This window comes from Podarcis raffonei, chromosome 3 (assembly GCF_027172205.1).
Source record: "Podarcis raffonei isolate rPodRaf1 chromosome 3, rPodRaf1.pri, whole genome shotgun sequence".
In the NCBI taxonomy this organism is placed as follows: Eukaryota; Metazoa; Chordata; class Lepidosauria; order Squamata; family Lacertidae; genus Podarcis; species Podarcis raffonei.
In genome coordinates, this window is record NC_070604.1 from 107,430,739 (window position 1) to 107,456,763 (window position 26,025).

Sequence of the window (26,025 nt, forward strand, 5' to 3'; positions counted from 1 at the left end):
GAAGATCAAGCCACAGCGGAAGCTAGTGCCTTTAAGAAATATGGTTTATTAACACATATTTACACCTGGAAATCTGCAGTGGACGGGGTACTGAACATTATACCCCAAGAAGAAGAAGAGTTTGGATTTGATATCCCGCTTTATCACTACCCTAAGGAGTCTCAAAGTGGCTAACATTCTCCTTTCCCTTCCTCCCCCACAACAAACACTGTGTGAGGTGAGTGGGGCTGAGAGACTTCAGAGAAGTGTGACTGGCCCAAGGTCACCCAGCAGCTGCCTGTGGAGGAGCGGAGATGCGAACCCAGTTCCCCAGATTACGAGTCTATCCCTCTTAACCACTACACCACACTGGCTCATAGCTTCAGCAATGGCTCCCTATCTCGTAGTGCAGCCTCCTCCAGCCACAGCCAAGATGACCTCCAGGCTCCGCATGGACTTCTGGCCTGCCCAGCAGCTCTTAGAAGACTGACCTTTGCTCTTCTCCCCAGCACACCTCTTCCCACAAACCCAAGCTTCCTGTAAAACAACACTTTCCCCAGTAACATGCATAAGCCGCTTCAGGGATTCCTTGTCCGCCACAGTAGTTTTCATAATTTCCCCTTCCTATACCCAAATGTTAGCTAGATGCTGACATTCATTAATTTATTGGGTTTGGTGGGCAGGTGTCTCCCCACGAACTAGTAACAATATGGTGTGAAAGTAGTCTCAGAAGAGTTCAACCCAAGTGGAAAGCACTGTGGGTTTTGAATTACACTCGCTGCACCTGCCCTTCGGATACGATCGTAAGGTGCTTGCAACAGTGTGTGACAAAAGATGACACTCTTTGGAGCAGCCTTTCTCTCCTCCCCAGGCACAAAAACAGAAGAAGAGGCAGGTCCTTCTGCTAAGCTGGCCACACCTATGCTGAGCTCCTTACCTGGAGGGCGGGCTGCATTAACATAGGGAAAAGGTTAAGAACTCAGCTGCTCAAGAAGAGCACAGGGAAAGAGCATTTGGCTTGGAAGGGTGAGGACGTGTGCGTGGTGAGTTTTGGAAGGGAAGCGAACCAGAAATATGTCTTCAACAACCACCGGTTCCAGTTTACCCAGCGGCATGAAGGTCCTGGCTACTTTCCCTGATATTCTGGCCATTCCTGAATTTGTAAGTATGATTTTCCGCTGTTAAAATCAGAACCTGGTAGCTAGGACATTCCAGTGCAAACCTAGGAACATTTACTTGGAGGAAAGTCCGGCTGTATCAAACAAGGCATTTCACCCTTGTGTGCCTTGGGATTGTGGCTTCTGCTTCTTAGTGACTTTCTGAGCAAAGTTTCTAGATTTTTTTTCCAGGTTTGGTTAGCTCTCCCCCTTGTTCTCTCATTTACTGGAACATTTACTTTTCACTACGATCCCCTTCTTTAAAAACAGCAAATTAGACTGGTTATCAAATATTTTAAAAGGAGAACTGGGAAAGAAATTACCCCCCAAACCAGATGTTGATGGGATTTGAGGTGTTTAAATTCTGCTTCTAAACGTTTTGCTTTGTTTCTGTGCACATATATATTTTAATTCTGAGAACATGCTAAGTTATTTGACCTTCAAGGTTATACACTGCCGCACAAATCCATGCGTGGAAACAGGTGTACCTCGTGCAGGTGTGTGTAGCATTCAAGCAGCTAATTAGTCAGGTGAACTGGTGGCCTATGCAGTAGAGCAAATCTTTAAGGTCTGCTGAGCATGCAGCTTACTGGGAAGGCATGGTTTGTTACTCTCTGGTATGAAGAGAACTGGCAGGTTACTCAGTTACTCTACTTCTCATGTTGATAAACATCCATAGTGCAAATGCAAAGGTTTGGGCAGTGTAGAGCTAGAAAAATGATGGAGAATTAAGACTGCTTCTGTCCATTGCTATTTTGCAGGCGGGATCCAGTTAATCGCTGGCAAATTCAGAATGCACAATAAAAGGGGATTTGTGCTGTTGCTAAAAAAACCACAGTTTTGTTGCGCAACAATAACAACCATGTTTTGTGGTTAGGAAAGTGATGGTAAATGCAGATGTTCCAAGTGTTCCGGTTTCGGATTTGATCCTGGAATGTCCCTATTTTCCTTAGGATGTCCCTATTTTCATTGGAGAAGTGTTGGCAGCTATGGAGTTATCCAACCCCTGAGCCGTCTGAAGGCAATCCTGTATAGGGAAGATTTTTTTTTAATGTTTAATGTTTTATTATGTTTTCATATATGTTGGAAGCTTCCCAGAGTGCTGGGGCAACCCAATAAGACGTGTGAGGTATAAATAGTATAATTATCATTATGGAATGGGACGTCCCTATTTTCATTAGAGAATTGTTGGAGGGTATGGAAATGCATCGGAAAGTGTGGATTGCTGAGGTGATGTCATATAACCTCCCCACAAACTAATTGGAACAAACGCTCAATAACAATGGATGTTGTATCACCTACCTGCAAATTTTGTGCAAGCAAACGAGAATTAATGAATGCTCAAGTTTGGAAGAGACTTAAGTGATAGTGAGGGGTTAAGCAGGAATGGAAACTCATCCAGCTCTTACAGTAGCTAGCTTAATTTACAGTTAAATCCTCTAATATTAGCCTCATTGAGTTCAATGAAGAACATGGCTATTGCAGCCTTAGGGGACAATGCTCCCTTTCCAGAACTTTCCATGCCAGGAAAGTGTTTATTGCACTGTCATCTAGCCCTTCTTTCAAGATGCTCAGAGTGGCGGCATTCTCTCTTTCATTCATCATCACGACAACCCTGTGAGGTAGCTTAGGAGGAGAGTGTGTGATTGGTCAGCCAGTGAGCTTCATGGCTGAGGGAGACTTTAAACCTGAGATTCCAATACATTATCTATTACAGCTGAACAGTTGGGTTCTACTTGGGCCTTGAGCAGTGTGAAACAGGCGGAAATTTTGGCACCAAAGTGGAAAGGTCGCAGCTATTGATTTTTGATCTGTTGTGTTACATGTCTGAGGTACGGGAGCTCAGCTGAATGGGAGCCCCAGGACTGCTTGAAGAGCTCATTACATCTGCCTGTTATTTTACCTAAACATTTGTGCCTCTTATCAAGGCTGCTAATACACTATACCTTTAAAACACATTCAGAGCACTTTCTTTCCCTTCAAGAATTCAGGGTACTGTAGTTGACCACCCACCCACCCTGCAATTCCTAGTGATCCTTAACACACTACAGTGTCCAGAATTCTTTGAGCAATGTGCTTTAAAGGTAAAGTCTGTACACAGTTCTATGTGCCTACCTCTGTTGCAGCCACCGGATGTGGTTTAAACAATACATGATTGTTTATTCATTATTTGGCACCTTTTCAGCTATAAAAGGTCCATGTATGGTTTGGGGTAGAGCCAAGGTATATGTGTGGAGGTCTAACAATTTGCCCTCATACTGATCCCCCACCGCTGTCCAATTTAAGGCCATTTTAGATATGACAAATAACCACACAGGAATGCTAGTTGTGTGATTATTGTCACGTCTGCTTTGGCCCTTAAAACAAACCCTCCCCCATATAAAATGATAAGAGAGGAAATGAATGAATGGAATCCAACCATCTTACATATGTATATAAAGAAACTAGGCATAGCAGATTGCTTGCTACTAAAAGGAAATGGATTTGCATATGTATCTACGTTTTCTTTTACAAGCAATACTGTATATTGTTTGATATTTATGCTACGATTTCAGAGGTACCGGTAATTTGTATATTGGTTTAAGGAACTAGATTTGTATTTCTTTGAGAAACGTAGGGCGTAAGAGCCAACTCCTAGGGGCCTAGGTCCTTTCTGCCCTCCTCGCCAATAAAATATTTGAGGGGACCACACACCCCATAGTGGATGAGCATTGCCTTTCAAATAGTGTGTGTGCACCATGTCTTGTGACCGATTATGCATGGTGAGCCTTACCTGCCCCCCACCAATATTTTATTCAAGTTGCTACCCCTGTCGGAGGGCTCTGTTAGATGTGACCACACAGAGGTTTAATGGAGGAGGGTGGTTTAGCAGTTTAGCAAGCTCTGTTAAACCTTGACACAGGCTTGGCTTGTTGCAGGAGGGGAGGCAGAAGTGCTTGGGGCAACCTGTTAAGGGGTGGGTGAAGTGTGTAATAGTTGGGGGGGGGGAGTTGGGGGGGAAGCGGCGATTGCCAAATCGGTTTGTGGGGTTGGTGAGCAGAGGCAGCAAGGGTGGCAGACCCTAGTTAAACATACATATTTTTTTAGAGAGAAGGTGAACTATGATATCAAAGGTTTTGCATTAATATATCTTAGGAATATTGAATGGTTTATATAGCAGGATGTGTGGCATTATTTGCTATCCTTGATAATATTACTATTATTATTTAAAGTTTGTATGGCCATAAAAAGTGAAATGAAAAGAAAGGGATTCCTCCATTGAACCTGCTGTCAGCAGCTGGTGAGACTGAGTTGAATAGACGGAGATCTTTGGTCTAAGCGAAGGGGCTGGAAGATCAGACTTTGGGACCTCTCTCTGCAGAAGTCCTATGTCACATCTAGTTTGGCTCTAACCACCAAGTCAGCACAGTGTTTAGCCATTCCTTTCAATGGAGGAGTCCCCCAATCTGGGTCCACTTGGCTACTGCTACAACAGGTTAAACTTTGGGGAAATTCCAGCACCTTTGCCAGTGCTTTTCTCTTGGGTTGCTAGGGGTTGGGATGGGCTAGTGGAATATCTGCTTAATGTTGTCACCTCTGCGGACAGCACCTGGACCTTTAACATCTGGACAGCATGCAGAAATTGGGTTTTTGTGTGTTTCCTGATTGGAAGCTGCCATCTTGGGTGAGCACCTCTCTCTTTGTTTGCACAATTGTCTAAGTGACTTCTGTGTTTGCTTTTGGGTTGTTGTTTTTTAATACAGCAACCCTAACCCTAGCTTTGCACTGTAAGAGTAAAGTAGGGCATTTCTACGCTGCTTTGGGGTGTGATCTTGCTGTCAAATGGACGTGTGCACTCCTTTGCAGAGTCCTCCATTTGTAGGGCGACTGGAGGGCAGTCCTCTGTTTTGAAGGATTACCCAGCCCTAATCTGGTTTAAGGACAGAAACACCTAAGGAAGGCCACCTAGATAGCAAACACATTATCTGGCCACAGTTTTCCCCACTGTGGTACAATGTATTGTGTTTCTATTTAAATGAGAGCAATTATTTTGAAATTTGCATCTATGCATACAGACCCTCCAAGCATGGGCGTAGCCAGGCCTTTTATAGGGGGAGGGGGCAGAACCTCAGTTAGCTATGTATTTTTATTGATTTTTATTAATTATGGGGGGCAGCTGTCCCTCCCTGCCCCCCCATGTCTACTCCTATGCCTCCAACCTCCCCTATTTTCTAATGCACATTGCCAGCAATCAGCCGAGTGGGTAAGTCCAAACCAGCATTTGATGCAGCCCCACTGTCTTTTACTTAGAAAGACCAGGATCGCACCCTCTGAGGACTGTACATTTGATTGCTCCACTTTACTTTTGTTACATGTAGGAAGATGGGAAAGGGACCAAGAGGTTACAATGCATTTCTGGAGGGCAAAACAAATCTAGTTATCATCCTGGCAATCCTGTAAATCTATTTTAATGACCTCTTAAATGGTTTTTATGGCTTGAGAGCCCCACACAATACACAGAGAAAGGAATGCAGAGCTAAAAGCAAACTCAAAACGGGTCTGACTTTTCTGAGAAAGGGAGATTGGCTGGAGGGAGGAGGAAAGATCTGTGCCAAATGGGTGAAGAGTTTTATGTCTGCCTTAGGTCACGGGGGTGTCCCCCATGTCTCTATTACATCTTCCTATAACCTGGGGCCTTCCAGGTGTTGCTGGACTACAACTCCCATCAGCCCTAGCCAGCATGGCCTATATGGCCAGGGATGATGGGAGTTGTAGTCCAACATCGTTGATAGGACCCTAGCTAATGAACTTGGAAAAGTTCTGAGAACAAAGCTGTCTCTGGAATGTACGAAATGCACAGCAACACCCATCCCGGAGAGAGAGAAAGGGCAAGAGAGACTTTCTGGAGGGTAAGAGCAAAAAGATGACCAATCTGTGTACCTGTTGCAACAGCCCAAAGGTCCCAGCACACCCAGTTCTGTTTCCCTCTCTTAAGCAAACTGATAAAATACAGCGGAGAACCTATTGTGGAGATAGCAAGAACTAAAGCTGGTGCAGGTGTTGCCCACCCAAGGAAAGATTAGGGAATGGGTGCAGAAATTTTGCAGCTTAAAATCAACTTCCCACCCAGTTGACACAATAGCAGAGAATCTGATAGGGAGGGGAGATTAAGCAGAGGGTGGTGGCGAGGGAGAGAGGAGAGCCCAGTGGCTCCAGAGCTGGAGGGGAGGGGAAAGGAGGATTAATGGCCCGGTTGCTCTGCGTTGTGCAGTGGTTGCCAGAAACCTGTTAAACCAGGCTGCCTGCCAGGGAACAGAGACTCCAGCCGCCCGCCTGCAGCATGTAAAAAGAAAAAGAAAAATATTAGAAAGCAGTTGAAAGGGTTGGGGGGTTTGTCCATCCCTTGTGTAACTGCGAAGTCCTCCCTCCCTCCCTCAGAGACCTCTGTCCCTGTCCCCGGCCAGCTGACCCAGGAAGGGATATTGGGGTTGTGGTGTGCAGCTGAATGAAAAGGTCAGCGTCCAGTGTGAGGCAGCCGCGAAGAAGGCAAATTCGATGGGAGGGTTCATGAAAGAAAGGTGGCAAAAATCTAACTCCCAATATCTCAAGGCCTTTATACAAATCTATGGCGTGTGACCACACTTGGAATGGTATGTTGTAGAGTTGTGGTCCCCTCACCTCAGAAAGGATATTGCAGAGCTGGGAAATGGCAACTAAAAATTATCAGGGGTGGGGTGGGGTGGAGCAACTCCCTTATGAGGGAAAGCTACTGCATTTGGAATTTCTAAGTTTAGGGAAGGGACGCAGGTGGCGCTGTGGGTTAAACCACAGAGCCTAGGGCTTGCTGATCAGAAGGTCGGTGGTTCGAATCCCCGCGATGGGGTGAGCTCCCGTTGCTCGGTCCCAGCTCCTGCCAACCTAGCAGTTCGAAAGCATGTCAAAGTGCAAGTAGATAAATAGGTACTGTTCTGGCGGGAAGGTAAACGGCATTTCCGTGTGCTGCTCTGGTTCGCCAGAAGCGGCTTAGTCATGCTGGCCACATGACCCAGAAGCTGTACGCCGGCTCCCTCAGCCAATAAAGCGAGATGAGCGCCGCAACCCCAGAGTCGGCCACAACTGGACCTAATGGTCAGGGGTCCCTTTATCTTTACCTTTAAACTTTGTATGAGAAATCAGGTTGGCAAAAACAGAACTCCACAGCACAGTGTTACAATGCATAAACAACACATGTAAAGTGCTTTTTCTTTGCCAATATAGCTGAGTCCATGGAAAAGCAGGTGGAGGAAGTTTTTTCTCCCTTTCCCATATTGCTAGAACCTGGGGCCATCAAATAAAGCCGAATGGTGGGAAATTCACGACAGAGAAAAGGAAGTCGCTCTTCACACAGCAGAAAAGCAAATAATGCAATTTGCCACAACAAGGTGTGATGGTGGCTACCAGCTGGGAAGGTTTTAAAATGGGACTAGACAAATTCGTGGAGGGTAAGACTATCTGTGGCTACTAGTTGTGAGGAAGCTTTGTTGCCTTCACTGGCAGATACACCATGGCTATGAATGCTGCTTGCTGGAAAACCCATACAGAAGAGGCCTGTCATCTGACTGGAAACAGTAGGCATCAGGATGCTCATTTATATAAGCTTTTGGTCTGATTCAGCACAGCTCTTCTTAAATTCTTAATCTCTAAATGAGGCTCTGGTTGAACATCTTAATGTGGCCACGTGTGAACTTATAGGAGAGGGGAGATGCTCAAGCCTAGCGAGGAAGCACCATTTTCTGGCCTCATAGCTTACCTGGCATAAAAACAGGGGACAAAATGGCCTCCGGGATGGAGTGGTTGCACCAGAGAATTAACGCAGAGTAAAACAAAAAGTTTAAGCCTGCAGTAGCTACTTGGTGGCCCTCCAGATTTTGATGGAATTCAGTTCTTATAATCCCTGGCTATTGTCCATGCTTGATCAAGTTGGAATCCAAAAGAGGAGACTGAGAAGAGATATGATAGCCATCTTCAAATATCTCAAGGACAGTCACATGGACGATGGAGCAAGCGTTTTTCTCTCTCCTGCTGTTGAGGGCAGGACTCAAACCCATGGCTTCAAATTACAAGACAGAAGATTCAGACTAAACATCAGGAAGAACTTTCTGACAGTAACAGCTGTTTGACAGTGGAACATTCACCCTTCAGAGGGTGTGAATTCTCCATCATTGGATGTTTTTATGCAGAGGTTGAATGACCATCTGTCAGGGATGCTTTAGCTGAGATTCCTTCATTACAGGGGCTTGGATGACCCTTGGGATCCCTTCCAACTCTACAGTTTATGATTTGATAAACATCTGGAGGACCAAAGGTTCCCTACTCCTCCTGTTCCAGAGACCTCCATCAATGAAGCGACCCTTGTTTAAGAAGAACCTTCCACTCACTGAATTTTCTCTTGCAAATCCCCCAAACGTATTTAGCACTGCCCAGAAATGTCTTGGGAAGCCCCCGTTCACCTTGCCATATGTCATTCTGTCCTGATTCTACCCTCCTCCACTGCACTCACTGCACTAGAATCATAAAATTCCAGTCCACTGTAATGCAGGAATCTCAACGAAAGCATCCATGTGAGATGGCCATCAAACTCTGCTTAAAAACCTCCAGTGGAGTCCACCACCTTCCAAGGAAGTCCATTCCACTGTTGAACAGTCATACTTCGTGACATCCCAGACACCCATTGAATTAGGAGATTTGGCTGCATGCCTAAGCTGGGGAAGAATGTGTCAGTGTCAAGCAACCTATGCCCATTTCTAAGAGAACTTTGTATGCCTGTCTGAAGCAGCGACGTAGCTAGCCACTTGGGTGCCTGGTGCTGCAAGCGTGTCCTGCAGCTGGGGGTGGGGCAAGCTGCCCATGGGGGCGGGGCGAGCCAAGGCAGGGCACGCTACATGGAGCCTCTCCGCCTCCTCCCCCTCAGCTGTAGGGCGGCTGAGGTGGTGAGCAGACGCAAGCCCCACATGAAAAAGCAGTGCGGTGGAGATGTAAGGAAAAGGAAAGAACATTTTGTCATATGTGGTGGGAATGCAAATGCATTAAAAAAAAAAGGGAAATGATATACAATGAATTGAAAAAAAATGTTTAAAATGAATTTTGTCAAACACCCTGAAGCCTTTTTGTTAGGAATCTCAAATCAAGAGCTACCAAAAGAAAAATGGGCATTATTTATGTATGCTACAACAACGGCAAGAATCTTGATTGCACAATATTGGAAGATGGAAGAAATTCCATCAAAGGAACAATGGCAAGAAAAGCTGATGAACTATGCAGAATTGGCTAAGTTAACAGACAAACTACGAGAGGACAAAAAGGACTTCAAAAGAGTCTGGGAACCATTTACAGTTTATTTGCAGAAACAACAGAATGGACTGGATTCACTGGCAGGATTTGAATAAAGTATCACAACTTAATTTGAGTAACAGATGTTTTAGAGAAATGATAAGGGGTTTTTATGTGTGTAGGAAAAGCAGGATACGATAAATAAAACTAAATAACTCAGCAGAGGGGGAGTTGAGGGAAGTCCAGAGGAGGGGAGGGAGAATAACTGTAAATAACATGATGAATGAGATTTGTATCATTAATTGTTATAAAATTCAATAAATATTCCAGAAAAAAGTCCGCCTGCCGCTTCCCCCTCAGGAGAGACACATGACTCAGGCATGCTGCAGGCCCCACAGTGTGACACCCAGTGCCCCCTCACCTCACCTAGCTACCAGTGGCGTAGGAAGGGGGGCACAGTGGGTGCGGGAGTTATTTCTCCCCCCAAAGAAGTGTTGTGAACCCTTAAAAAAACACCAAACAGATATTTTTGCCATTTTGTCACCCCCTCAGCGATGGCCTGCACCCCCCGCACCCCCCTTCCTACGCCACTGGTCTGGCGTATTCATTGCTAGCAAATGAATCAACCTGCCCATGATCTGGCAGCATGCCCTGCAGCAGGTATTAAGCTTGCTTCCCTATAACCCAGAGAGTTGTCTCTGCATTTGACACCAGTCATTCTTGTCATACCACGTCACTCAGAAGTTTCCAAATGCAGCACATAGCTGGGGAAAAGCAGCCCAGTCCAGTTTGTGTGTTGAGTCAAAGCACAGTGTTGCACAAGAAGAGGTGCTACGGTCACAGGGAAGCTCTAGAACTGGATACAAATTCATACCATAACATGGAGCGTCTGTAACATGAAAGAGCCCTCGGGACCATAAAATACTAAAAAGAATTTATTGTTGCCTAGGCCAGGCTTCGCCAGCCTGCTACCCTCCAGATAGGTTGGCCTGCAGGACCCATCAGCCCCAAGGAGCATGGCCAATGGTAATGGATGATGGGAGCTGTAGTCTAGCAACTTCTGGAGGGCACTAGGTTGGGGAAGGCACTACAGGAAGCCTTCAGGTAGAGCACCTGCAGCCACAAAGGCTTATGCTGTAATAAGACTGTCACTCTTAAGGTGCAAAAGGACATGGTGCCCATAATTCATCATCCCTGTCCACTGGTCCTGCTAGCCAGGGTTGATGGGAGTTGTAGTCCAAAAAAATCTGGAGATCTAAGTTTGGGAAACCCTGATCTAGAAGAACAGCAACCCTGGGTTCTCCTCTTCTATCATCTTCTAAAACAAGATGTATGGTGTGATCAGGACGTTCTTCTGAAGACTATTTTCCTGCACACAGAAGCCCAGTGAATCAGGGCAGGGGGATCTGGATGCTCTTACCTAGCTTCCACCAACCTGGTGCCCTCCAGATGTTTCAGATGGGGTCTGATGGGAGTTGTGGTCCAAAACATCTGGAGGGCACCTGGTTGGCAAAGGCTGATCTTAATTATGTACTGTCTTGGAAGGGGCCGATGGGGCTTGTGAGCCTGGGAAGGTAGTTTATCTAGGAGAAGGAAAACTGTGATCCTAAACCTGCCTTGCAGAACATCTTCGAGACAAGAAAAGGCCTTAAGGAGTAATCCCATCACAAATCCTGAGTGAAGTCCCTCAGGCAGTTGGATGGCGTCTTATATGCCTCCTTCTGGCAACTCCTGCAGCCAAGCTGGTGCCAAATGTATTGCTCTGCTTTCCTTTAGACCCCATCAGCGAGTCTTGTCATCTGGGCAGCCCAGGACCTCCAGACACACTGCACAGGCTTCCATCCTGGGAAGGGCACCTTTGTGGTTTGACGTCACCCCTGGAGGTACACTCCATTGTCTCTTGAGACCGTCAGACTAATTCCAACAACAAGAGCAACATTGTCTTGGAACCAACAGACATTGCCTTACCCTTCAGCGCCTCACAAAAGAAAGAAAGGAAAAGGATCGTTCTTTGTTATTTCCCTATTTCCACACCAAGGATTTCCCTGAGTTGCCTCCCTCTCTCCCAGCTGCTGCGCACGGCTGGGGGTGCCTTTCTGCCTGCAGTATTCATTAACTCCGCATTTGCTCTGCCTTGCGTTGACCATTGCAGATTCCTCCGCAATGGATTTGCATGTGGTTTAAAAATAGCTGCTGCTTGAGTGTATTCAGCAACGTTTCCTCTCCAGGGGGGTGGGAAGGGAATCAGCTTCTCTCCCCATCCCTGCTGCCCAGATTTAACTTCTAAAGAGGATCGAACCCTCAGTTAATTATGAACTGCATCCTTAACATGTCTCTAAATCACATCTGCTCTGTGTGCGCAATTGTACGTGTTCCAAGGGCATCTCTACAAATGTTAGGATGCAAGAGGTAGACAACACGGTGGCTTCTGTTTATTGGTGGTGGGCTCAACTCCCATGATGGGACACGGGTGGCGCTGTGGGTTAAACCATAGAGCCTAGGACTTGCCAATCAGAAGGTCGGCGGTTCGAATCCCCGCGATGGGGTGAGCTCCCATTGCTCGGTCCCTGCTCCTGCCAACCTAGCAGTTTGAAAGCACATCAAAGTACAAGTAGATAAATGGGTATCGCTCCGGCAGGAAGGTAAACGGCGTTTCCTTGCGCTGCTCTGGTTCGCCAGAAGCGGCTTAGTCATGCTGGCCACATGACCCGGAAGCTGTACGTCGGCTCCCTCGGCCAATAAAGCGAGATGAGTGCCGCAACCCCAGAGTCGGCCACGACTGGACCTAATGGTCAGGGGTCCCTTTCTGTTGAGGGATGGGTTCATGTTGGCTATCTGGAGGGATAAGGGCCATAGTTCAGTGGCAGAGCATCTGTTTTGCATGCAGAAGGTGCTTGCTTCAACCCCCAGTATCTCCACCTAGGTCTGCAAAGTCCCCTGCCTGAAACACTGAATAGTTGCTTCCACTCAGTCATTATAGGCAAGTGCTTCCCAAATTTGGATCTCCAGCTGTTTTCGGACTACAACTCCCATCATCCCTAGCTAGCAGGACCAGTGGCCAGGGATGATGGGAGTTCCTCCACATGCAGCTGCTGGGTGACCTTGGACCAGTCACACTTCTCTGAAGTCTCTCAGCCCCACTCACCTCACAGAGTGTTTGTTGTGGGGGAGGAAGGGAAAGGAGAATGTTAGCCATTTTGAGACGCCTTCGGGTAGTGATAAAGCGGGATATCAAATCCAAACTCTTCTTTTTCTTCTTCTTTCTCATCAATGAGTATACCGTATTTTTCGCTCTATAAGACGCACCAGACCACAAGACACACCTAGTTTTTGGAGGAGGAAAACAATCAAAAAAATATTCTGAATCTCAGAAGCCAGAACAGCAAGAGGGATTGCTGCGCAGTGAAAGCAGGAATCCCTCTTGCTGTTCTGGCTTCTGGGTTAGCTGCGCAGCCTGCATTCGCTCCATAAGACACACACACACTTCCCCTTACTTTTTAGGAGGGAAAAAGTGAGTCTTATAGAGCAAAAAATACGGTAATTGCAAGGCAGCAGAATTTTAGGTCCAGAGTATTCCTTCTCCTAGACGGACTAGCTTCCCAGTTTTACGAGCCCCATCTGCCCCTGAGAGGTAGCAGTAGGCTTGGAGTAGCCCCATACGTTGTAGAGGGCTCCCTCTCTAAAGTTTTTTCTGTACTTCTAAAGTAGAGAGAGAACGTTCCAGTCAGTCTAATGAGGACTAAGCATTCAAAGTGGCCACAGAATGCTGAACCCCTAATAAGGTAAGATGAGGCAGTTACCTCAGGGCAGCAGCCTGCGGACAGCTGGGTGAGGCAACAAGTCTGGCCTCTGTAGGGCCTGCCTTCCTCCTCCAGCGAGTGTACCCACAACTGCGCAATTATTAAGCCATGTGCTCCCAGGTCAAGAAACTCAGGACCGCTTGGGAGCAGAGAGTGCCATCGAGGTACATTTTAGTAGCATTGGTGAAATATTCTACTGTGTTGCTTTAAAAAAACCCCAACCCTCTTCACCAGGAAAGAAACTTAAAACCTGGATTGCCTGGGGCTGCTGCGCTCTGCCTCACCTGAGAAATGGTGGGCCAGCTTCTGTTTCCATACAAACAAGAAAGCACTTTTCCTATTTAGTTAGTTTGTCAGCTCTTGAAAACGGTACCTGGGTTGGATCTGTGGAGTGGGGTTTGGGATGGGGCCTGGTGCTGTTGGCAGATTGTGAGGGATGGGCAAGTCTTTATTAGTTTTGGTTTCTCTCTGTTTTCCATTTTTCTAGTTAAACAAATTCAGTTCTCCACATTTCCATGTGAGTTTGTTTTTTTAATAAATAAAGAAGGCATCGTGAAAATCCAGCTGAATTTTAGTGCAATTTTCTCCTAAGATACACATTTTTGTGTGCCATTTTGTATGCAATTTCCGTTAAATATAATGCATTTGTTTGCATTATATTTCACTAATATATGCATTTTTAATGGACACTTTACCCTCCAATACACATTTTTGTACACGTTACATGGTTGGACAACTGTATTGCAAAATTGTGAAGTGTGAATTTTGAAGAAGGCTGCATTTCCATTTGTGTATTGTCTCAGAAAATGTGAATTAAATAGGTTTGCCTATTGAATTTCTCTCTCCCCCCCCACCTATTGCATGGGAAAATTCAGAGTGATTTTTATTTTAATATAAGCCTATTTCATTGGTACTTCCTGAAACAACATGTGAACTAAGTTCCAACTTCCCTTTGGAATATATACCCCTCCAGGTTTTGCAAAGCAGTTTGCCAACCATGATATGTGCATGAAGATGCATATCTGGTGAGACTATTGTGCAACATGTACAACATGTATCAGGGGAAAGTACTTACAGAAATAGGTATGTTTTTTAATGATAGACTGATGTGGAAATGTTGAGAACTGAAGTTAGGAAAAAGAAGAAACTGGTGCCACCTTCAGACCAATGCTGTGAGGCTGCTGTGCCTGTGACACCTTAAATGAATGGATGGGCAAGGCTTTAGCTCCCTGATACAACACCTGCTGTGTATGCAGAAGGTCTCAGGTTAAATCCTTGGCATCTCCAAGTACGGCTGGGAGAGACCCGTGCCTGGATCTCTGAAGAGCTGCTGTCGTCCACTCAGACAGCCATGAGTTAGATTAACCAACAGGCACCTTCCTGTGCTCCCGGTTTGCCTTTGCAGCCAAAACATTTGTCTTCTCTCCAGTGCACACATCTGCATAAAGAGAGGTGCAAAAACAAAAACAAATTTGCAGTCCATGCTCACTCGCTTTTAAAATACGTGTTTCATTTTACTGACAATGAAACAGTAAGCAAAACAAAAATGAAACTAGGCCAACTCAACAATAAGTTGTTGACATGGCACAAATAGGGTTGCCATATTTTTAAAAAAGGTGAAAATCCAGACACATAAGTTGTCCAGCTTCCCCCCTCCCCTTTTGCCAAACTTGATGAACTATTTGTTTGTTTGTTTCTTTGGGGAGGGGAAAGTGGTAGTGCTTTTTCTTCTTTGGGCCACAGCTGGTGATCTTCATTGCAAACACTAAAAAAAGAAAATGACATTTTTGAGATTTTCTTAAAAAAAGAAGAAGCCAAAAAAAAAAAAAAATGATACTTTCTCATGGGTTGCAATACGTCCGGGTTTCCCCAGACATTTTAACCAGCAAATGAAAATTTCCGGATGCTGCTTTTGACAGCCGATCCCGGCTATGTCCGGGAAATTCCAGACGTATGGCAGCGCTAGAATGACATTAGCAAGATGGACCTTATGGCTCCTGAAAAGTATCACAGCCTAAAAGCAGACAGTGGTGAGCTGACAGTAATTTTGTGTGCATGTGCACATGAAGAAATACACATGCTTTGTTTCACCTGGAGGTCGGGGTTCAGCATGAGTCCAGAAGTCCAGATGTTGCTGGACTGGAATTCCCATCACCCTGACCATTGGTCATGCTGGCTGGGACTGAGGGAATTCAAGAATATGTAGACAATCACAGGATATCTGCTCCTAGTAGTAATTCTGGAATGTGGGTATGCGAAAAGGGACTAGTCCCCATCAGTACCTTTCTACCCAGTGCTCTTAATATGTAGCACTTTTAAATCAACTGATGCTGCAGTCCTATACACACCTAAAGGTAAAGGGACCCCTGACCATTAGGTCCAGTCGTGGGCGACTCTAGGATTCCGGCGCAAATCTCGCTTCATTGGCTGAGGGAGCCGGCGTACAGCTTCTGGGTCATGTGGCCAGCATGACTAAGCCGCTTCTGGCAAACCAGAGCAGCGCACGGAAATGCCGTTTACCTTCCCGCCAGAGCGGTACCTATTTATCTACTTGCACTTTGACGTTATTTTGAACTGCTAGGTGGGCAGGAGCAGGGACCGAGCAACGGGAGCTCACCACGTCGCAGGGATTCGAACCGCCAGCCTTCTGATCGGCAAGTCCTAGGCTCTGTGGTTTAACCCACAGCGCCACCTGCATCCCTGGGAGTAAATACACTTTAATTCAGTGGAGCTTACTTCTCAGCAGACATTGTGCTGTAAAGCTCTACCTGCTTGAATGGTCAATTAAAGCCCTGCTTTTTATAGTTTCTGCCTTGCTTAGGAGAGCATCACCCCCCCCCGACCCCTGTATTTAGGTAACACCAAGTTATTATGCATGGTGTAGAGAAAGTTGGTAGAGATGTATTTTTCTCCCTCTCTCATGGACATCCAACAAAGTTGAATGTTGGAAGATTCAGGACGGACAATAGAAAGTACTTCTTCACACAGCGCATAGTTCAACTTTGGAATTTGGTCCCCAAAGAAGTAGTGATGGTGATTAATGTGGAGTGGGCAGATTCACAGAGGATAAAGCCATCAAAGGCAGTGCTCTACATACATTGTCAGAGGCATTATGCCTCTGAATGCCAACTCCTGGGGATCATAACTGGGGAGAGTACTGTTGTGCTCAGGTTGGGCTTCTGGGCTTCCCACAGCCATCTAGTTGGCCACTGTGAGAACAGGATGCTTGGCTAGATGGTCCATTGGTTCCAGTAGTTGCTGGTGCCCATAGAGACTGGTAGAGCAGAAGACTTAGAACCCAGTTGTAGTTGGAGTCAACGACAGTCAGAGCTGGCTGATTCTAGTTTTGACCCTATTGTGTTCTATCATGGTAACACTGAGAGTAAGGAGAAGGAAACCGATACAGAGGAATATACTGGGTGTACGTAAGAAGGCAGGCAGGTGGAGGCTGGTTAAGGGCAGAGTTTGGTGGGGCAGTACCCCATTTCCCCCAATGGACCCCCTTCCACTATTTCTTCTTATGTTTTTATCAGCTAATTAGGAAAAGTAAGAACTCCCATGAAACACCTGCCTGAGCCTCATTGTGCACTCTGACAGCATATACTCTCAAATTGAAAAGATCTGAGAGAAGATCGTAGAAGTAGCTAGTTTATTTCAGAAAAATCAAGCAATATTTACATAATTACAAGACATGGTGTGAAAGGAGGGAACACAGGGACTGCAAAAAGGCAATTTTCAAAGGTCTTACTTTAAGGCTGTTCGATGCATTTTGCTGTTCCCTAAAGAGTCTTACCCAATAGACTATTTCTGAGTTGTCCCGATGAGAAAGAGAAGAAAGAGCTTTCCTGCCCCCAAAGCCAGAGAAGTTCTGGCGGAGAAAGCTAATTCAGTATATTATTTTCTCTAGACTTCTAGAGATTTCCGATGGGCTTATGCGTCACAGATAACAAAGAAAGGAACTAAGTTCCACATTCCTTAACAAGGTACTATTAATGCCATCAAAAGCCTGATCTGGGAATATTAGCTTCCCCAGCGTGTTCCAAACAATAGATTTCCTTTAATTTCCAAAACAAAATCCTTAACTCTTAGGTCTTGGGGTTGACACCCCCCTCCCCATTGTCTTTGGAATTGCCTGATCATGAACTGCTTTAAATTTTCCTCACTCCCAAGAACGTTCCATCTCATCTTCATTCATTTATATCTCAAACTGAAAATATTAACAGAACTATTGTTACTAGAGAATCTGCTAGAATGAATCCTTTATCTTCTATTATCTTTTTTCCTGCGTATACAAATGTGGTAGAAGACTAATTCATATGAGCGAAAGTTCTGCAACTGACAGAAAGATGGCTTAGTTTGAAAACAAAGCAAAAAGGGCAGAGGTAAAAAATCATGACAGCGAATCAAGCTTGAGAGGAAAATAAATCTATCGCACCTTTTTAACATGTGCTGTTACAAGAGATTGGCAGCGATATATATAGCCATCAGGAGTCAGGTGATACTGAAACAAGAGAGCAAAGGTTTGGGCGGCTAAAATGAATCTTATTTCCTTTCATCTATATTATTGTGCAATGTGGGCAAAACTGGGGCCAGACAGGACAGTCACCTTATTACTGGCTCCTGTAACTTTAACAGGAACAAGATATAATATTAGCCGATGCTAGCGTAGATCTCTAAGTTTCATCTCCCCCTCCCCACATATTCTGCATTTTTTGGTTGCATTTCTTTTGTAAACAATCAAGATGTGAATAAATTTTGTGAAGTAGTATTAAATTGTTAGAGGCAAAGGTTGGCTTCTGGTCGCTTGGCAACCCGATTTGCCGTAACGTTTTGCTTTGCTGGCTGGCAATGTACGTTCAGGGCTTCTGTATGTTTGCCAGCTGAGCATGGCAAGGTGAGAAACATTTGAAAGCTGGGCTGGACAGCTGTTCCAGGTCCTTTCATGCCAATATGTTTGTGGAAGGAGGGGCAGCTCCTGGCTATATTACTGGTCCTCTCCTCCAATGCACACTGGCTGGGGATGTTTGGCACTCCACCCCAGCATTGCGCCTTTAGTTCTAAGAATAGTTACATTTGTATGGAGAGGTGTGGCAATCTCCAGCAGCTGGAGGGATGCCAGGAGCAGAGCGCTGTCATTTGCCTTACTGGCGCTGCTCTCAGACTTCCCTCTTGGTACCTCTTGCTTATCACCAGCACCACTGTCAATGCTAATGGCAATCTCAGTTCTCTGAGCGCTGTTCCTTCAGAAGCCAAAACAGCACCAACCCACTGAGTGGTTAATGTGCATAACAATTGACCATTGTGCACATTTACCAGCCTATTGGGGATTATGCAGAATGACCGGAGAATGTACAAAATTCATTTGATATATGCCTATTTCCCAAGGTCTGTAGGAAAAGATGTTTATTTACCAGGAAATGTGCGCAGTTCCCTCTTAATGGAAGGATTAAGTGCACATTCACCATGAGACGTGGTGAAAGTGCACAATGGCCGGTTGCTATGCACAGTAACTGCTCAACACACACATATGGAGAGGGAGGGAAAGAGAGGGAGGAACAGCCACTCTTGGGTTTGAACATCTATGCACCTAAAAGCATATGGCATTTTGTAAGCACTGAGAACATATTTTAATCTAGAAGTTAAAATTCTCTCTCCCGCTCTTCATCTTAGTGAGAGTGTGTATACATGCCAATGGACACCCAATACTAGTGTACTAATCTCATTTCATTTCCGCCTATATTGCTGAATGTTTTGAGTTGCATTTATTCCAGATTGGATATAAGATCTTTCTAACAACACTTAAATAAAATAAACATTTTATTTTAAATGTTTACAATTTATTTATTCCATTTTTAAACCATCCATTTAGATACCAGGATGGTTGACAACATTAAAAAAACACACACCACTATAAAATTACAATACCCATATAATAACAATAACTGAAACAACTGTTAAAAACTCTTTTATTATATATAGGTTTGGACTAGATGACCCTTAGGCCACCTTCCAACTCTGCAATTCTATGATTCTATGATATCAATGTATAGATACAGCAGCAGATTTCACCAATTACCTAAAACTTTACCAGACTACCATTGCCTCTCAAAGGCCTGGATAAAAAACAAGAAATTCACTACGGCAGCCAATGCAGAATCTTCAGCATTCTGAAAACCTGAGCCTTTGGACAGTGATCTATGGCTTTAAAAGGAGGGGCGTTGACAAGAAATATATCTATTTCCTCTGTAAACATGTTGGAGGGGGACTTGAGGGTTGTATTGAGTGCTCCTGGGAAGCATGGATCTATTGGTGGCAAGCAAACCTCGATTTCTAATAGTAGTAAGCCATTTGTTGATAGGGGCCCAGCAGTACTTATATTGTCAAAGCTGGGAAGCAAAATTGCTGTTGCAAAACTGGTTGGATGCAGAGGAATTGTGGGAGGCACAAGCTGGGGAACCCCCAAGGGAACCCCCAGGGGAAGAAGGCTCAGAGCCAGGGGATTGGTGGTGGGACAACAATGAGTGGGCAGAGGGAAAAGAGGGAGAAGACTGGGAGGAGGAGGTGTCAGAAGCTGAAGAGGTAACAGGGTTTAGTGAGCTGGGAGAGTCTGTGGCAGAGAGCAGTTCAGAAACAAGCGCAGAAACTGAATCAGGAGGGTAGGATGAGGGAGGCAGAGATGAGTCTGGCTGGAGAAGAGGCACAGACATCTCCCTCTTCTGCTGCAACGTGTTCTCCTGCCCCCTGGTCTCCCAGAATCAGGAAAAGCACACTTTCCAAAACAATATGTGAATTGAATCACAGCCATCCTTCAAAATGTGCACTTCTCTGCATTTTGCAATGGAGTTGTCCAGCCAAGTAATTTGTACGAAAACTGAGGTCTTCCAGAACAGATCTGATTAACCGTTGTAAGGGCTGCTGACTGAATTACTTTTATTACATTTTATTGTAGGTTTTTGGCGGCCTAGTCTGGATCCTGGTGGCTTCCACGAAAGTTTATATTCCGATGAGTCAAGGCTGGGTGATGTTCGTCTCAGTGTTTTGCTTTGTAATTTCAACATTGCTTTTGTTCCTATATATGTGTGGTGCTCATGGAGGGAAGTCAGCTTGGGTTGCTGTGGTAAGTCTCTTTGGAGAGATTAAAATACCAGTATACTCCCCTCCTCCAGCCCCAAATACAGTGCTATTTATCCATGCATCAGGTGTCACATCATCTAAATTTTGGTGGGATAAGCCGAGGAAAAGGGTGCCATAAAACTGGAGTTTAAACAAATTACAGTTTCCAGTGTTCAAACACAAAACAGGAAACTGTGCTTTGTGTAAAAATGGAAGCCAGTGCTTCTAAACACCTCCCTGCGGCTGTGAAGTGTAGTGTGTGGGCCAGGGTGTGAGCACTGTGGGGTGCTTCTCATTATATTAGAACCAGCCTTAGAATGCTATGAGAAATACATTTAAACAGAGCCCAAAGTACCCACTCACAGAGAAGGCTACCTGCCAAATCTTAATATGAGTCGCTGCTCTGGATTTGGCATCCATTTAGCTCTGAGGCATGCCCAGTTCAGAGGCCCTGGCAGATTCTTGTCCAGAAGTGCGTGATCCTTGCATGCTTTTGAAAAGCATGGCACCGACTCTGCTCAGAATACAGCATTCATCTCCTCCTGGATACAAACTCTCCCTCTAAAGCTGTTAGTCATGGCAGCGTATCCTATAAAACTGCCACTAAGCAAAACAAACTTCTCACCAGTGCCAGGTGTTCTCTGGCACAGGGATACGGTGGGGACACCTTCTCTTGCACTGGTCTTAGGGTCTTTGTGTTGTTTTCTTTTCCAGGATGCTTTCTACCAGGTAATTGCTTCTCTCTTCTACCTGAGTGCGTCAGTTGTGCAAGCCTATACTACCTATCAAATGAAATCTCCTGTGGAACCTTTTAAATACTACCAAATAGATATTGCAGCAGTGGTGAGTATATGTCCTCGCTTACAATACACACACACACACACACACACACACACACACACTGTATATCTATCTATCTATCTATCTATCTATCTATCTATCTATCATCTATCTATCATCTATCTAATCATCATCTTCTTCTTCTTCTTTGGCGATCACTCGTAGCCAAGTAAGATTGTCTTCCATAAACATGGTTTTAATAATGAGTCCGTAAGTGACTGTGGAGGCCAATTCTGGATCCACACGTCCTTCCACAGTGGGGACATTGGTTTCTGGGCAGGAGTTGATCACGGTATGGATTTGCCCAAATGACTTGTGAAAACTGCAGAGGACAAGTACCTTCTTAAAGAGAATCACTGCCTTCCCTGGGGCAAAGGATGAATTGCCTCTGCCATGACACATGTGTGAAATCACCTGAAAACAATATATGCTGCCTATATGTTTGTTTCCATTTGCATGCAAGTGTGTGGTGTAGTGGACTAGGACCTGGGAGAACAGGGTTCGAATCCCCACTCAGCCATGAAGCTCACTGGGTGGGCTTGGACCATATAGATTCACAAGTGACATTGAATTAAAGAGCAGCATTGACAAAGTGACCAATCAAAGTAAATGATATAACTCCAGTCTCCCTCAGCCCATCTAGTTGTGTTACAAATCTACAGGAGCCGGGTTGCCCCCCAAGATTGGGGGGCCGGCGTGTGTGTGACATCACACACGCCATGGGTCATGTGACATCACACACGTCTTCCAATGCCATGCAAGCCAGACCGGCCTGGCCTAGTGGAAGTCTGCACCAGCCGCATGGGGTTGGGAGATGCTATGCAGGCCGGTTAGACCTTGTGGTTCGGTCTCCTCTGCCCCCTCAATATTTGGGGGCTGAGCCCCCTGAGAAAGAATATTGAGAGGGCTGATGAAAACCTCTGCCCCCTAGAGTTGGCATGCCTGTACAAATCCAAGTCCCTAGCATCATAGAGCAATAAAAATTCATAGTTGCCAATCTTAAGGCAGTAAACAGGGTCCTCACTTAGTCCTGTTAAGTTGTGGGTGAACATATCAGACGACACAGCGATTCTTCATACAGCTCTTGTTTATTCAGAAGCCAGAACAGAACTGAACTGAAGAGCTCAGTCAGCCTGCTTATATAGAGCTCCAGAACACGTAACTGTAGCAACTTTCTAAAACTATCCAATCACTGAACGTCACTTTCGATCCTTCATTTGCATAACTACCTACAGTATCCCCCTGCTGGCTCAGCATGAGAACTTCAGTACATAACAAGTCCTTTAGCAAAGCTCACAAAGCGAGGCAGATAGCAACCAAAAAGGAAGAAATACCTTTAAAACACCTTTAAAAAACAACACACCTTTGATATCAATCCAAGGAGTTGGACATTTCCAATTCTAACCCGCCCCACCCCTGGTCAATTTTACAGTTGTTATGAGGAGACCCACCTAAAACATGGGGCTATGAATCACCATAATCCACCTGGGAGGAGAAACTAGGAGCGACTGGGACCCCAGCTCTTTTAGTGGGATCCGTGACACAGTTCCAGCCTTGATTTGCCAAGACAATTTACTGCCTCGCTCTAGTTTAGGCGGCATGGCTGCTTTTCTGCCGTTCTAATCATAACACCACAGTCCCCAGGAGCCTTATTGAAAGTGGCATGAAGGGCCCAAGTCACTTGTAAAGGAGAGACACAGTCCTGGCACAATGTCATCCATTTTGATCCATCATGGCTGCCCTATCGTGCCTGTATAGGGTACCATAAGTGCCGGGTGTGATGCATACGCAGGGCCTAGCAGGGCCCAGGTGAACAAAGGCTGCATACCTGAGGTAGGCCGGGCGAGAGACAAGAGCAAACACAGCAATACACACAATAATGTGGGAAAAGATATTACGGAGAGATGCTCAGGGTTGCTCATGAACTAGTTTTAGCAAATAAACACACTGAACCTTCTTCATTTCTCTTCTAGGTTTTTGCCTATGCAGTCACATTGACATATGTGATCCACATGGTGTTCTCGCTGCTGAGATGGAAGTCATCTTAAAAAAATAAATAAATCTCTGAATGTCTTTTTAAATTTGATTTTTGCAGGTGTATTTGGTCAGTCACTCTCTAAGTGTATCTAAAGGATTGTCTTTCTTTGGAAAATTTGTATACACAGCAGTGTACTTTTATTGTATGCCGACGAAAAAATAAACAAATCCTTGTGCATCTCTTTTTAGCTTAACTCCCACCCCACTCCCTCCCTGAGTCTTGGTCAGATAGCTTTTGGAACCGAGGAAACTGGGAATATCCCTTAAATATATTTGTATTAAAAATGTCTTTTATGTAAATGGAGGTAAGGTTTGTACAATAAAAAGCTTCAAGTAAATTGTCTCCTGTTCTCTTTTTCTAAAAAAAATGTTTTCCCACCTCCTGCATGAGCAGTGTGAGGTGGCCAACTTCACGGGTAACACAAAATTATTTGATGTGAGGGCTCATCCACACTCCTGTTTGTCCTAAGATTTTGAGTCATGGGTCTGAGATGTCTGTCCGCTTCTCCTGGGAAACCCCACTGTTTACTGCTGAGTTGGAACAAACATCAGTCGGGTTTTCTGCATATTGGTGTTTGTTCCTATTCAGCAGTAAACAGCGGTTTTTCCTAGGGATGAAAAAAGAACCTCTCATACCTTTGACTAGAAATCTCGGGGACTGACAGACATGCAGATGAGCCCTGGGAGAAACAAAAGCAGATTGCAAAGAGCTCCAAAAGGACGTCTCCAAACTGGGTGAATGGGCAACAAAATGGCAAAAGCCAGTTCGATATAAGTAAGAGGAAAGTGAGGCGCCTTGGGGCCAGAAAAGCGTGACTTCAAATATATGCCGATGAACGTAAAATGACATAAGAAAGGCGCATCAAGTCCAGCATGCTGTTCTCACTGTGGCCAGCTAGATGCCTCTGTGGAGCCCAAAAGTGCAACAGGACGTGTGATTCTCAGCAAGTGGAATCCAGAGGCAAAATGCCTCTGACAGCGGAGGCAGAACATGGTTGTTGTGATTAGCAGCCATTGGTAGCCTTATCTTCCATGAAACCATCCAATGTTCTTCTATAGACATCCATAGACTGTTGGGTCTGATTGGTTGGAGACTAACCAGGAAAGAGATTTGGGGTCATGGCGCATAGCTCAGCGAAACCATAGCTCAGCGAGACCCAGTATGCGGTGGCTGTGAAAAAGATGAATTCTCCTCCAAGGACCATTAATGTATGAGATGATGTTCTCAAGAGCAGTACCCCGATTATGGAATCCACTTGGCACTGATCCTGGATGGTGGCTTTTAGGAATCTTTTTGACATCTTTACCCAGGCAAGAGATGTGTTTTTCACTCTTGTTGAGTTGCTTCGTGATTTGATCTACTGCCCTTACTAGAATCATAGAGTTGGAAGGGACCCTAGGATCATCTAGTCCAACCCCTTGCAATACAGGAATATATGCTGCTGTCCCACAGAGGGATCGAACCTGCAACCTTGGCGTTATCAGCAGCACACTCTAACCAATTGAGCTATCCAGGCTGACAACGTTTTACAATATTGTACAGTGCTGGTGATGTACTGTATACTTTGATGTTGTTCCCTGCTCTGGGATTTATTGTAATGAACATTTTATTTGAATGAATGAATGAATAAATGAATAGAGAAAGAGATGAAAAATAAAACTGCCAACAACACAATGTCAGCCCAACACTCTTCACTGTCCCTGCTTCACACCTCAAGTGTTTCTTCCTTTTTGGAATATATCCCTGAACTCTGATAAAGCCTTTTGCTTGTCCAGAGTGGTGTGTGAATGTGTGTAGGAAACAGCCTGCTGTACAAAGGCAAAAACGGATATTCATTCCTCTGCTCTGTTTTTTGCCCACCATTGGTTCTATTGGTTCTGCCCATGAATGGCATGTGCCATTTGGCTGAAAAAGCTTCCCCAACCCTGTATTTCAACACAGCAGCCATCTAATCTGGGCTGCCTCCTTTGTACAGTCCAACATGATTAATTACCTTGGGTTTGGCAGCATTTCCTGCCAGATTCCCCAAATGCCAGGCATTTGGAAGAATTCTGTTGGGTGGCCTAGAGCAAGCTATAATTTCATACCCCTTTAACAGTTCACCGATGAAAATAGGGATGCGCTATTCAATGATGATGATGATGATGATGATGACTGGATTGCCCCAGCCACTCTGGGAGGCTTCCAACATAATAAAACATTAAACATTAAAAAACTTCCCTATACAGAGCTGCCTTCAGATGTCTTCTAAAGGTTGTATAGTTGCTTATCTCATTGGCTCGTGGGTTGGATAACTCCATACCTTCCAACATTTCTCAGATGAAAATACAGACGTCCTAAGGAAAAGCGGGACATTCTGGGATCAAATCAGAAACTGGGGCAGCTTCTGTAAATCTGGGAGTGTCCCCAGAAAATAGGGGCTCTTGGAGGGTCAGTCATTTGCCAGTCTATTGGCATGCTGGAAAAGGTCTGAGAGAAGCCCGTTCCACCCCTAATAGGTATGAATTATTACTGAACTTTTAATGACCCCGGAAAGGAAAGCCTCACTCTTCAAATGACAGCATGTACATGCATTTGTGCAATAAATTCCTAAGGAACCAATGGGACAAAAGGATGGCGGTATCTGGAGGTGAGCAGAGAGCCATCCTTGTATGGGCTTCCTTTTTCTAAGATGGAACCAAAGAGCCTAATAAATCCGGTGCGGTTTGGCTCCACGTCTTGCAAACAATCAGAAATATGCAGCAAAACTGCTTGTGTGAGAAAATTCATATTCCGGTGTCTTTTACACTCGTACACCTGTCGAAGGGCA

General features: G+C 45.1%; 1 protein-coding gene across 1 annotated transcript; it reads left to right on the top strand.

The window, feature by feature from the left end:
- Positions 1–693: 693 nt before the first annotated feature.
- On the top strand, positions 694–23,553 carry MAL (mal, T cell differentiation protein). The gene is made up of 4 exons (XM_053383492.1): positions 694–1,140; positions 20,175–20,342; positions 21,053–21,181; positions 23,152–23,553. The coding sequence occupies exons 1-4, from the start codon at positions 1,054–1,056 to the stop codon at positions 23,224–23,226; spliced, it is 459 nt and encodes a 152-aa protein (XP_053239467.1). The 5' UTR covers positions 694–1,053; the 3' UTR covers positions 23,227–23,553.
- The last annotated feature ends 2,472 nt before the right edge of the window (positions 23,554–26,025 follow it).